The sequence below is a fragment of the Olea europaea genome, chromosome 5 (genome assembly GCF_002742605.1).
Source record: "Olea europaea var. sylvestris chromosome 5, O_europaea_v1, whole genome shotgun sequence".
NCBI classification, from domain to species: domain Eukaryota; kingdom Viridiplantae; phylum Streptophyta; class Magnoliopsida; order Lamiales; family Oleaceae; genus Olea; species Olea europaea.
The window spans coordinates 10,221,047-10,234,331 of record NC_036241.1 but is presented as its reverse complement, the minus strand read 5'-3'; the positions used below and the strand labels follow the sequence as shown (position 1 = coordinate 10,234,331).

The following is a 13,285-nucleotide window of genomic DNA, read 5'->3' as shown; positions in this document are numbered from 1 at the left end:
TATGTCATTAAAAAATAGTGCAATGCATTTCGAGTTAGGATATTACAATATTACAAAGTCGAAATATTATTGCAATTTAATTTTCGGAATTCATATGTTCTTCCCATAAATTATTGATTTTTGCATTTCAAATTGCAAATAATTGTGCTTGTTATATTTTAGAATTTTTTCTTCTTTTATTTAATTCATTAATTATTATTTTTTACATTTAAAATTTATTTTAAATGATAATAATAATAATAATAATAATAATAATAATAATAATAATAATAATAATAATAATAATAATTTATTGTATTAAAAATATATAACACAAATGATACAAATACCCTTAATCAATTTATTTGAGAAATGAAAAGAAAGGGTAAAAATGACTTTGTATACTTTTGCACCAAAATAGTGCAAAGTATAGTGTTGCATTGTAATTGTTTTGCACCAAAATATGATGCATTTTGGTGTTTTGGGTCTTACATTAGAGACAGCCCACAATCCACAAATTCCTATTTCATTTGTACCAACTACTCACCCAAAGACACCATATATATTCCAACCGTGCAGGTTGTACAAGAGGGGCTTTACACTCTTCTTGACAGAGTAGACACAAGAAGGGGTGGGGGCTTCAATTTTTTGCATTTTTTATTCATGTGGGGTTGGCTCGAGTCCCATGCGAATGTGAGTAACTATCAACCAACATGTCAAGCATTTTCTAGTAGAAGAGTTTTATTATATATATTCCTTTTAACTCATTGTAGTTTTTTGGATTCTAGAAACAAGTATATTCAAAATGATTTTGTCATTTGTACCTGAAACTTTACACTCCGGGTTACCCGCCCCCCACGTGGAGGTCGAGTCTCACACCCAATAAATGCTTGGGACCTACCCCCCATGTGAGAAACGGATAACCCGGAGTGTAAAAATCCGGAACCAACTTGCAAGAATTCCAGGTACCTTTTGCAAAATCCGATTCAAAATGAATCAACTTGCAAGAATTTCGGGTACCTTTTGCAAAATCCGATTCAAAATGAACCAACTTGCAAGAATTCAGTGTACATAGGGCCATAGATAGGGGCTACTCTACTCCACTTTCGGCTAAGATCAAATAGAAATGCCATCTTCTTTCCAAACAGATATTTATTTTCACACAACAAGAATGATATGGAGAATCTGAGATAATCCTTCATTCAGCATCTTATCAAGCAATTATGAAATGAGGACATATTTCTTATAACATTTAGCCCCCGTTTCGCCCCTACTATTTGATTTTATAATTTTTGGAATAGTGATTTTTTGAAGAATGTACGGTTGAAAAAGAAGTAAAAGTTTTTTGTTTATGTATAACATTATTTTGTTGGAAAATGTATTATAAATTTAATGGGGCTCAAATGACAAATAGGGGCTTAATCTTGTAATTTGGATGTTTTGGAAGATACGAGTAGTTTCCTGCAACCACCAGCAACTTCAAGAATTCCAAATAACTCCAGTCACATTGTCTAGTAATTTTGGGGTGAGAGAAAAGATGGCAAGAATAGAAGTGAAATTTGTATTGAAAAACCACTCAAAAATAGATAAGTGTCTAGAATCATATATTTGGCATGTAAATTCACAAAATTAGGTACTTAGGTTGTATATAATAATTCCTTTTCATTGTGATCAAGATTGAGACTATGAGAGTGCTAAAATATGGAGAATTCGGGACATGGAATAGCAAGGTGTTTTAACCACAAAAGCTCTTGAAATTTATCTAAGCAAGCATTTTGACCCGAAATTTATGTTGAAGAATGCTACGTTTTCTTTTAGGAGGAAATGCTGCATGATGGTATTAAGGACGTGAAGAACAAAGCTTAGATAGTGCTAGCTGTTAAGGAATAAATTCTAAATTGGTTGTAGATCAAATAACATATAAGGGTTTCAATTACTTCTATTAATGAGTTTGACATTTTAAAACGGAATCTTAAATTTTAACACTAGCAAGAATGCAAGTAAAGAAATTCCATCACCCACGGAGTTAAATGCTTACACCTAATGGCTTCACAACAGCAATGAAAGATCGTAAACAAATATGAATTATTGGTTCAAATTTTCATTGAAATCTCCTAACAGCAGTAAAGAAACATTGACTAGTGTTCGCATGATCGCGTCTAAATTCAGAATTAATTGGTGTTACCTAAATCAACACGGTTCAAAGATTCTTCTAAAGCAACTCTGGGTTAATACGAGCATAATGCAAAACAGTAAGGACATTTTGTATACTGTATAAGATTGGGGAGTAGGATTTTTTTTCAAGATTTTTTATGCACGATGAGTGAAAAAAACCCATATCTTTTACCAAGAGAATTCTTATCTATTGCTAACAGCAGTTTTTTGGATCCGATGAGATGTGTCCTGACCGCTAATCGCTACTCGTGTCTATGGCATATTCGGCTCAGCTTGTAAATAGCTTATTTGGGTATTCTATGGCCAAAAAGGAAAACCCAAATAAGCTACTTACAAGATTAGACAAGATGCGCCAAGTGCTTATGATGGTCAAGGTTCTACAGGATCTTGACTGAAGAGGACACTTCTGAGTATATTTCACTAAATTTCTAAGATTCTTGGGAGGCATCATAGTCTAAGATTTGAAGACATTAAGAGGCACCGAAAATGGATAGATTCAATTGAATCAAGTTGCAAGAATTTAGTGTACATAGGGCCATAGATAGGGGCTACTCTACTCCACTTTCGGCTACGATATTTACCTTTTAAATTCTCTGTTTTAGAATTGCTGACTTCTTTCCAAACAGATATTTATGGTCATCCAATGAAAATGTGTCCTTTGTAAATTGAAAAGTTGCCATAATCTTTGGACATACAATCGGTTCCCCCTATCAACACTTTTCTGGTCAAGTCCGTCACACCGAACTTGCCTAGTGCAATTTATCTTACTAGTGTGATTCGCAGTCTATTGCGTTAGCCCGATGGTTTACTCAGTGCGCATCCAAAAATTAGCGGTTACGGGTTCTCCCATCATTAAAAAAAAAAAAAAAAAAAAGGTATGAATATATGTCCTTAGATCAATTAAAATGTCACATCATCTAAATGAAAGAACAATATGAACCACGAGCCCAAGAATGAGTCTATGCCTTGTCTAGCTCTACTTTTTACAAGATTAAAATTAATTTTTATACCATTGCAAAGTGCAATGGGTATCAATGTTTGGCTTTTATTGAGAAGGAAGTAAAAAAAATGACAACAGCAATGGTACAATAATTGATTATATTCCAAATGAATATTTATCCCAAACAGGCGCTATGCTATATTTGGTTCCGAAGACAACCAAGTTGTCCCACTAAGCTCATGTTGTAAACTCACGTCACTTGGTAAATAGTCGTTAGACTATCTCCTATGTGGCAACACCTAGAATGACGTGTTTGTCCACTTGTACATAACTCAGATGATTGCCACCTAAGCCCAACAATCATATCGTACCGAGCTCTTGTTTGTTTCCATTTAAAATAAAATTCTTTAATTCTCATACTTATTTCAATTCCACATTTACACAAGAAAATATTTTGTACGTAAAATCAAATTTTTTCTACTTTTTAAACATCTATTCTCCAAAAAATCACTGTTAAAAAAATTATTTTTTTCCAAAATAATAGCCATAAAATAGGGGGCTAAATTTTGTCAAAAAGTCTGTAATTTGTTATTGAGTGGCCTAAGAACTCGAACCTTATCATGAAAGTCACCTATCACGCATTATAATAAAAGGAAAGGTATTTGCCCTAAGGCACATCTCCAAGTGGTAAAGAGAGGAGGGTAGAGAAATCCAGTTTTGCTTGAGGCTGCCGCGTCAAGAGTTCGAATCCTGAAATATGGATTTGGCTCTTGGATAAGTGCAAGTGTACAAGCAGCCTTCCACCCTGTACCCTTGGAGGCATAACCTGCGATTTACCTCCCTCACGATACTCCAGGGTAGGGGCGGTGGGGGACCCTTAAAGTTGGGGTTAAAAAGGAAAGGTTTTTGTATATAGACATACACGCAATCGTACGAACTTATGCTGAAATACACTCACCATCAAAAAATTGCACGCACTTTCCAAAATCCTTTTCTGGTTTTGGCAATCAAAGTCTATTCGGTTGACAAACTCACCTCGGCTACTGGACTAACCAAACTGTTAATTTTACAAGGAAAGGAAATTTGTACAGGAACCTGTATACTTTGCAGTCAGCCAATTATCGACTGACGTTGAATGCAACTCAATTACCAATTCTACTGACTTGCAAATATGAAAATAATAATTTAATCTATAAAAGTTTGAGCTACTTCTCTTAACGAAGTTAAACTTATAAAAGGGAAATTGAAGACTCAATAAAGAAGTCCCAGGCCGTATGGAGTGATGAAAGTGTTAGGGATAAAATCCCACACCATTTAAATATCGAAATTTTGACCAATTTAAAAAGATCATGGGCTATTTCTCTTAACAAGATTAACCTTTTTAAGATGGACCCCAAATCTTACATGGTATCAGAACCCATTAAACTCCAACGAACAATTTGATCTGATTATAAATCTTAATTAATGAGCAACGGATCGCAAGATTGGTCTGCTCAAATGAGCCACCATCTTGCGGGGACGTATTAAGGGATAAAATTTCACATCGGTTAACTATCAAAATATTGGCCAACTTAAAAAAAATCTTGAGCTACTCCTCTTATCAAGGTTGATTTTATTAAGATGGGCCCCAAGTTTTAACAGAAACTCCTTATCTTACATTATCTTTTATTGAAAATTCTGTGCCAAGAATCAAATGAAAAGGAAGAGTAAATCAACCCAACTGGCCAACTGGAGCAAAATCAGATTCTGTCATATGATTTCATGTCTGTTGCCCATCACTTGTATGATATTATTATTTCAGGAAGATCATCATCGTACACCTTCATCATGGACTGAAGGAAAAGTTTGATTAATAAAACCTATGTGAACTTTGCTAACCGGACAGGGCTCCAAATTGGACAGGGCCAACGCGGCAATTTGGCACCCCCTCCATTCGGCGCCCTGGACGGAGTCTGTCCAGCCCATCTCATTTAATAAACAATCAAATTAAAAGATGATGCGAACTATGTTTCTCACCTTGAATATGTTTATTATGACTCAAGAACCAATAAAACAAAGGAAAATTCTATTTCTTGAGTGCTCAAGCATGCTTAAGCCTTCGACCACAGATCGAAGTTTTACTTTTCTTTATTACACTGAACACTTGTAGTTTCAAGTGCGGTAGACATTAACCCACCTAATTGAATCATATCATTTGAAAGTTTTAAGTCCTTAAAAGGGAAATTTTTTGTCAATATCACCCGGCAGATTAAATCTGATATGGAACTCACTGTCAGCATCTTTTCATTTTCGATGTTCATAGCTTTTCTGAAGAACGATTTTGAATATCAAAAATCATGATGCTTCTTGTGTTCATTCACATCACTGCATAAATTGAGTTCACTTCAAGTGCTCATGGATGCCTGATTTCTACACGCGAATCATCCAATGCACATGAACATGGCATACACCTTGCATTCGACCTCGGTGATGATAATCTTCAAATACCGCCGTGAAGCTGCAATTAGAACTTAAGCTTAATATTCTACTTGAACAAGAACCATAAGTTACGGAGTATTTAATCGAACTAGGAAATAAAATGAACACAACCCTCAACTTCTTTTTCTTCCTTAATACAGGCATGCTGCAACACAGGACGTTAATATATTTTTTTAACCATGGCAGATCTTCAGAAGATTCCGAACAGAAATTCAGGGGATTTTTATTGATAAAAATCATATAAAAAAACATGTCTAATAGTGAAACTACACGAAATCAATCTTCATACTGAATGAAACAGGAGAACCTTTTCTGGGCAGGTGACCTAGCACCAATAAGGGAGAGAACTGAGCTGCCCTACTCTCGCTTAAAAACGAGATTCTGGGGGAACACAATCATTGTACGGACTCAGCAGGACAGCTATAAGACCTTGGATTATTGTTAAGGACGAAGGTAAAGTAGTTACAAGATCATTTGTTTGGTACGCTGGACAAGATTCATTACTCACCCAATCCATCGTAATAAACATGGAATTATTGATAGTCTCTCGAAAATTCTGAGATCTTTTGGACAGTCGTCGAATTTGACCCACACGAGTGTTATTAGGTAATCCGATATAATTTACGAGTGACTCTTTGATCACGGAGAGAAATTCATAATATGTGAGATATAAACCTACACCTTCGACGTTTAAAGACACATGTTCAAGTTATAGCCTAGCTCTCATCGATGGAGCATTGCTATTTTCACTAGGATTGCACTTTGCAAGCGATTAGAACATTTCTTTAGCGACATGGTTGTCCGACAAGACACTAACCTTAAGGTGAGGGTGGTCTACAGTGCCCTGTTGGGTAAGGCGAGTAACCGGTTTCAATACCTTTTTCAATTTTATTTTATTTTTATAGATTTTCTTTAAAAAAAATCAAAAAATAATAATAATAATAAAAATCCAAAAAGATAATAAAGGCCTTCGGGTGCCTGCTTGGCTATACAGCCACATGGACAGCCCGGCTCAGTAAACTGTAAGAAAGAAAATGAAGAGTGAAATTACAATTTCTTGAAGCTGGAGATTCTTCAAATTTGTTACTGTTCTTTGTCCTTCTTCAGTTGTCGTTTGGATTAAGACAAATCATAAAAAATCTTCAATCTTTGGCATTTATAGGCCAACTTGCACGACCCCACCTCCCCCATTCTCCTGGAGCTTATAAAAGAACTAGCATTTGCTGCCTCTATGCACATATCAGTTTTTCACTTCTGTGTTTTAACTGAAGTCTCAATCTCTTCTGCATTCTTTTTGCTATTTGTCTTCTTTCGGCTATTCCATTTTATTTAGCGGTTCATACTTGTCTAAATTCAATCAAATTGCATCAGGCTGAATGTCATCCCATGGCTCAGGCACTTGGACAGCTAGGGAGAACAAGGCCTTTGAGAAGGCTCTGGCTGTGTACGATAAGGACACACCGGACCGTTGGGACAGTGTCGCCAAGGCCATCGGAGGGAAAACTGCGGAAGAAGTGAAGAGGCATTATGAAATCCTTGTGGAGGATATCAAGTGTATCGAGAGTGGCCATATCCCCTTCCCTAACTACAAGACTACTGGAGGTGGTAATGTGAAAGACGGGAGCAAAGGTAACATGAACGTTGAACTACCTCGTTTAAAAGTTTAAATTACCAGTCTAATATCAAAAAATGATCTTGTCACCTTAATGTTCCAGCTTTGCGTTTTCCTCTCATATAGCCTCAAGACTAAGTCACTTCCTTCTCAACACTTTTTCACACGACATTCCTACGTGCATTATATATATAGATAAATGATCTGCTAAACACCACCAACATGGATAATTGATCTATAGGTGGATGACAAATTTAATTCAAATATTGCAATCAACCATAAATTATGTTTATCCACTCCATTGATGTGTCATATCATCTGTGTTTTAATAGATTATTTCTCTAAATATATATTTGTATCTACGCACCTGTGATACTAAAATCATAATTAAACAGACATTCGATGTCTGAGAAGAGTAGCCACCAATAAATTGTTTGAACTGTAACATAGCACATGTATATTCTCATTGTTTAGTCCAAACAAAACATGCACTAAATAAATGCAATAATCTTGTATTTCCTAGGATGCTAGTCTAAGAACTTAATAACATCCATGCCATAAGATCATGTTGGTCACCGGTCCATGAAATTTTTTGTCTTATACCCTGGCCAGGAAGCACAAATAGTACAGGAGTATGCCATTCACATTTCACTATGTAAATAAGATAGTCACCAACTTATTTGTATTGGTTCAAGAACATGTGTGTTCATAAACACACGCATAGAAGTGGCCGAACCCTCAAACTATTCCGACCAGATCAGAATTTCTTTGAATATGTTCTTGAATTCATTCGAGATATGAGTAAAACTCAAATTGGGAGGGATTCTGACTTCTTATCGATTTTATTATATATTTAACTAAAACTATCGTATCGTTCACATGTAGGATGAAAAATTTGAAGCTCTGATGTAGCGTGAAGATTCAAATAAAGATGCATTTTCATCGACATCTAATTGATGATATATGTGCACTAGTAATTTCAGTATCAATGAAGTGATTCTTCTTATATAACTTCTTATATAACAAGCTGTAATCTATATATATATATTGTCCACATCAACTATTTAGTTTCTCTACTGTTCGTAATAACTGTGTTGGTAATATGAGGAGGAAGCATGTGAATTTCTCCACCACAAGTTGTAATGATTTGCCAAATTTGAAGTGTAGCTTATGAATTTTCTATATAAATATCATCGGTTGAAATAAAAAATGGACAAAAACATGAATGCAATTTACGTCTAGTATTCAGTGTTCATAACTACTCCTCTTACTTAAAGCTGTAGCCAATGCTTAGATCAAGCTCTATCCAAACTTTTCTAGTTTTTGAAATTCGATAAATGTTGGTTGATTGTATATTTCATTATAGTTCTATAATCTATCAAAATTTCCCTTCTTCGCTTCTTTCGTTTGAGCAATAACAAAAACGAAATTAAAAACATCAAAGTTTATACTGGAATGAACCAATGAGTTTTTTAACATTGTGAACTAAATAATATAAGACAATAAATCCTTCCTCTCTTAAAAGAGATGATAGCAATTTCGCCCCCAAGGCACATCTCCAAGTGATAAAAGGGGAAGGTGGAGAAATCCAGCTTTGCTTAAGGGTGCCGTATCAAGGGTTCGAATCCTGAAATATGGATTTGGCTCTTGAATAAGTACAAGTGTACAAGCAACCTTCCACTCTTTACCTTTGGAGGCATAACCTGCGATTTACCTCCCTCACGACACTCTAAGATAGGGGCAGTGGGGGACCCTTAAAGTTTGGGTTCAACATTTTTTTGATGATAGCAATTTACTATTCATTATTGTATCACTCCGTTTCACACCTTAACTCGATAAACATTGTTTACAAGCTGGTTTCGTACTGTTCATCAGTAAATATCTTCTAATCTCATAAAGCCATCCTCACCTTTACCTTGTTCTGCTACTTTTATTACTTTCCCTTTTCATTTTCTAGCCGTCCAAGAAAAGCTCCTGATTAATGGACATTATTGAACTTCAAAATATCATCAAGGGTTCGAATCCTGAAATATGGATTTGGCTCTTGAATAAGTACAAGTGTACAAGCAACCTTCCACTCTTTACCTTTGGAGGCATAACCTGCGATTTACCTCCCTCACGACACTCTAAGATAGGGGCAGTGGGGGACCCTTAAAGTTTGGGTTCAACATTTTTTTGATGATAGCAATTTACTATTCATTATTGTATCACTCCGTTTCACACCTTAACTCGATAAACATTGTTTACAAGCTGGTTTCGTACTGTTCATCAGTAAATATCTTCTAATCTCATAAAGCCATCCTCACCTTTACCTTGTTCTGCTACTTTTATTACTTTCCCTTTTCATTTTCTAGCCGTCCAAGAAAAGCTCCTGATTAATGGACATTATTGAACTTCAAAATATCTTTTTTTTTTTTTTTTTTTGCTTCCACGCATTTAGGCCTTCGGAGGTTGTTATTGATGGGCGTACGTTTTCTAAACATTAATTTCTGTGGATTTTGGCGGTGTTTCTCACCAATGTTGGGTCGCTGTTCATCTCGACCGATGGGTTTCTTGGAGGACGAAGAGATTACAGCAAATTGAAAGGTGATACAGGGCCTCTCGTCATCACCTACATTCCCTGTGAATTCAAGCTTGTTCACATGTTTTGAATTAACTTTTCTTTTTTTGTGATTCTAATTTTTTGATTTTTGTAATTTCAGACACGAGAATTGATTGGGATTCATCTATGTCACAGGTAAGAGTAGAAGTTCATAATTTTTATATTTTGCATTCAATTTAATTGGATTTTTCAACAAAATTTTTATACTTAAAACTTAATTTATTAAAGGTCAGTGGGTTTTGGGAGGAGAAAAAGATTACAACAAATTGAAAGGTGATACAGGGCCTGTCGTTTACCCAGCTAGGTTTCTTTATATATATTCCGTCATTCAGTATGTTACCGGAGGCTAGACCTATCCTGCCCAGGTAATTTTTCCTTTTTGTCAATAATGTTTGTGATTCGTTTTTAGTTCCTTGATGAACACAGATGCTATTCTCGTTTGATGTTTTGAGTTCATGAAGTTGTGTCCTCAAATTGGGTCTAGGTAATTCACTAAAATTTAAAACCTTATATGCAACTCAGGCATAGATACAAATGTAATTATTTGTCTCAAATATGATACAATCACTGGTATAATTGAATGATGTACTTCATAATGATATTTTAACAGGAATTAAAATCCTTTGATGATGACATAGTGAACCATGGGGTGGATGATGTAGTACAACTACAATAGGATTCCTACTACAATTGTATTTTAGTATATTTTCTAAGACTTTATTTTCTTTTTAGTTTTATTGTATTAGGACTTTTATTTTATTGAGAGTTTTAATTAGAATAGAGTTTTATTAGTTCACTAGTTTCCTTATTTCAATTTCCTAGTACTGTTAGGAATAGGAATAATTTGCCTATAAATATAGAAGCTATTGTACAATTTTCAATCAATTATTCATTATTCAATCAATAGAAGCATATTATTCCTATATCGTTTCATATTTCTTTCATTATAATTCTTATTAAAAGAATTCAAACACGCTTCCGCACCAAAATTGGTATTAGAGCAAGGAATTCACCTTAATTCGATGGCTGATGAAGGTACTGAAGGCAGTCGGACCGCTGACGACGAACGGAGGATCGACAAACTCGAACAACGAATCAAGGGGATCGACGAAGCTCTTCGCAATCTCAAGCAGATGGTAACTGCGTTACCTGTGACGAACAGACACGTTCCAGGAACACGACAGCAAGGAGAAAAATTAAATTACAATGAATACATTGCGAAAACAACCAATCCAACAGAAAGAAGATGATTCAGATTCCGACGAAGACACTCACCTGGAAGTAAAAAGTCCAAGAGTTGCAACCAGTATGGGATTGATGCCTATACCCCAACCCCACGTCGACCCAAGCCAGGAGAGACGACACCAGGCCTTTGCAGATGACCGTCCACAGCAACAGAGCCCTAGCCCTCTTGGTCGGCGCGGCTACACAATCGCGAATCGTGATTTCCGCGAGTCCATCCCACTACAAGTGTATGAAAGGAGGAATAGAGGTCACGGTGGTCTACGTGATGACGCCAACCTCCGACGAAGGGTCCCAGCCGACGGCGACGGCAGAGCCAGTGTTCGACCGCGAGCAACACTAAGAGAGGAACGAGAGGCAGATGAACAATTTGATTTGAGGGAACGTGATTTTGATGATTTTGGCCAAAAATATAATTTTGACCAAGACAACAATTTTGACCAAAGAAATAATATTGACCACGTAGACAATTTTGACCGAATGTTTAATTTCAGACGAGGATTAAATTTTGATTGTTGACCGAGGGATGTTGATTTGCATGGGCACCCTAATTGTCAACCAAGGGATAGGGGCTTTCAAAGACGGCCACGGGGGATCAACTATTCATCCGAAGAAGAAGAAAATTTTAGACCGAGGGCTAACAATTGAGGTCCCAATGTTCAAGAATTTAAGATGAAGATGGACTTGCCAAGTTTTGACGATCGATTAAATATTGAAGATTTTTTGGATTGGATCCACACTGTTAAATTTTTTTCGACTATTTAAATATTTCGGAACAAAGTCAAGTTAAACTAGTAGCGTACAAATTAAAAGATGGAGCTTCTGCATGGTGGGAACAATTACAGTTTAATCGTCAAAGACAAGGAAAGCAACATGTACAAACCTGGCCCAAGATGAAATGTTTGTTGCAAAGGCGATTTCTTCCTTCGGATTATGAACAATTTTTTTACCAGCAGTATTAGAATTGTCGACAGAATAACAGGACAGTAAATGAATATACAAAGGAATTCTATCGATTAAATGCTCAAGTTAATTTGTCTGAAACTGAAGCTCAATTAATTGCTCGTTATATAGGAGGCTTGAAATTAGTCATTCAAGATCGATTGGCCCTTCAAGAAATTTGGACCATGACAGATTCAGTCAATTTAACAATGAAAGTGGAAAATCAGATGAATAAAACTACAGCCCGTACTCAAGGAAATTTTCGAAGGCCAATTCAAGAAACTTATACTACTCCAAAGGGTGCAACAATCTCAAATAACAACAATAATAACAGCAAGGATGCTACTCCAATTCAAAATTCAACACAGAATCAAAGAGGAACTCTCGCCCCTGTTCGATCTAAGAGCTAAGGCAGAAATCAAACACAGCCACGAATCAATAATGACCCGTATATACGTCCTAATCTGGGGAAGTGCTTTCGGTGTAATCAACCATGTCATTTTTCAAATAGCTGTCCAAATAGAAGATCCATTAACTTTGCAAAAGAAGGCGACAGTGGGGAAGAGCAAAATCTTGAAGATAATGATTATGAGGGGGGTGATGTTGCAGATGCAAATACAGGGGAAGAATTGGCGTGCATTATCCAACGCCTTTTGCTTGCTCCAAAGGGCCAGATACCTCTCAACGACACAAGATCTTCAGGACTCAATGCATTGTTCGTAATAAGATATGCAATGTGATCATTGACAGCGGTAGTAGTGAGAATGTTATTTCGAAAGCAGTGGTAAAGGCTCTAAATCTGAAGACTGAGAGACACCCTTCGCCATACAAGATTGCATGGATTAAAAAGGGCCCGGAAGTTTAAGTTTTAGAGATTTGTAAGGTTCCTTTGTCAATTGGAAAATATTACAAAGATGAAATTATATGTGATGTGGTGGATATGGATGCTTTTCACATTTTATTGGGTCGTCCATGGCACTATGATGTTTATGCCACTTATAAGGGACGGGATAATACTTTCATATTTTGGTGGTTAAATAGGAAGATCCTTTTGGTACCACAATCTCAACCTATGAAAACCAACCCCGCCATCAAGGAAGAGAAACCACTTTTTACCAACATCTCAGGCCCAGGATTCTTGGAACAAGTAAAAGAGCCTTGCACAGTATTGGCCTTGGTTGTTAAAGGTCCATCAGAAGTAACTATACAGATTCCCACCAAAGTTCAGAAAGTATTTGCTGATTTTGCCGAGATAGCATCTGACGAGTTACCAAACGAGTTGCCCCCTATGTGAAATATCCAACATCATATTGAT

The 13,285-nt window shown here is 36.1% G+C and overlaps 1 protein-coding gene and 1 long non-coding RNA gene across 3 annotated transcripts; one reads left to right on the top strand and one right to left on the bottom strand.

Moving 5' to 3' along the window:
• Nucleotides 1-5,142: 5,142 nt before the first annotated feature.
• LOC111394596 lies at nucleotides 5,143-11,373 on the bottom strand. Its single transcript, XR_002702648.1, has 3 exons — nucleotides 11,062-11,373; nucleotides 10,800-10,935; nucleotides 5,143-5,591 (listed from the first exon to the last, which is right to left on the bottom strand). It is a non-coding gene; the product is annotated as an uncharacterized LOC111394596 (long non-coding RNA).
• Nucleotides 6,640-10,008, top strand: LOC111394595 (protein RADIALIS-like 1). 2 transcript variants are annotated; one of them, XM_023020494.1, is made up of 3 exons: nucleotides 6,640-7,201; nucleotides 9,625-9,770; nucleotides 9,887-10,008. In XM_023020494.1, exons 1-2 carry the CDS (start codon nucleotides 6,949-6,951, stop codon nucleotides 9,765-9,767), a joined length of 396 nt encoding a protein of 131 aa, XP_022876262.1. In that variant the 5' UTR covers nucleotides 6,640-6,948; the 3' UTR covers nucleotides 9,768-9,770; nucleotides 9,887-10,008. The 2 variants fall into 2 exon arrangements, with proteins under 2 accessions (XP_022876262.1, XP_022876263.1); XM_023020495.1 differs by lacking the exons at nucleotides 9,625-9,770; nucleotides 9,887-10,008 and adding an exon at nucleotides 8,070-8,256 and having other exon boundaries at nucleotides 6,654-7,201.
• Nucleotides 11,374-13,285: the final 1,912 nt, after the last annotated feature.

Coding starts and splice junctions, on each gene's coding strand:
- LOC111394595 (XM_023020494.1), top strand. CDS start 6,949: ATGTCATCCCATGGCTCAGGCACTTGGACAGCTAGGGAGAACAAGGCC. Junction 7,202..9,624: donor TGTGAAAGACGGGAGCAAAG/GTAACATGAACG, acceptor CCACGCATTTAG/GCCTTCGGAGGTTGTTATTG.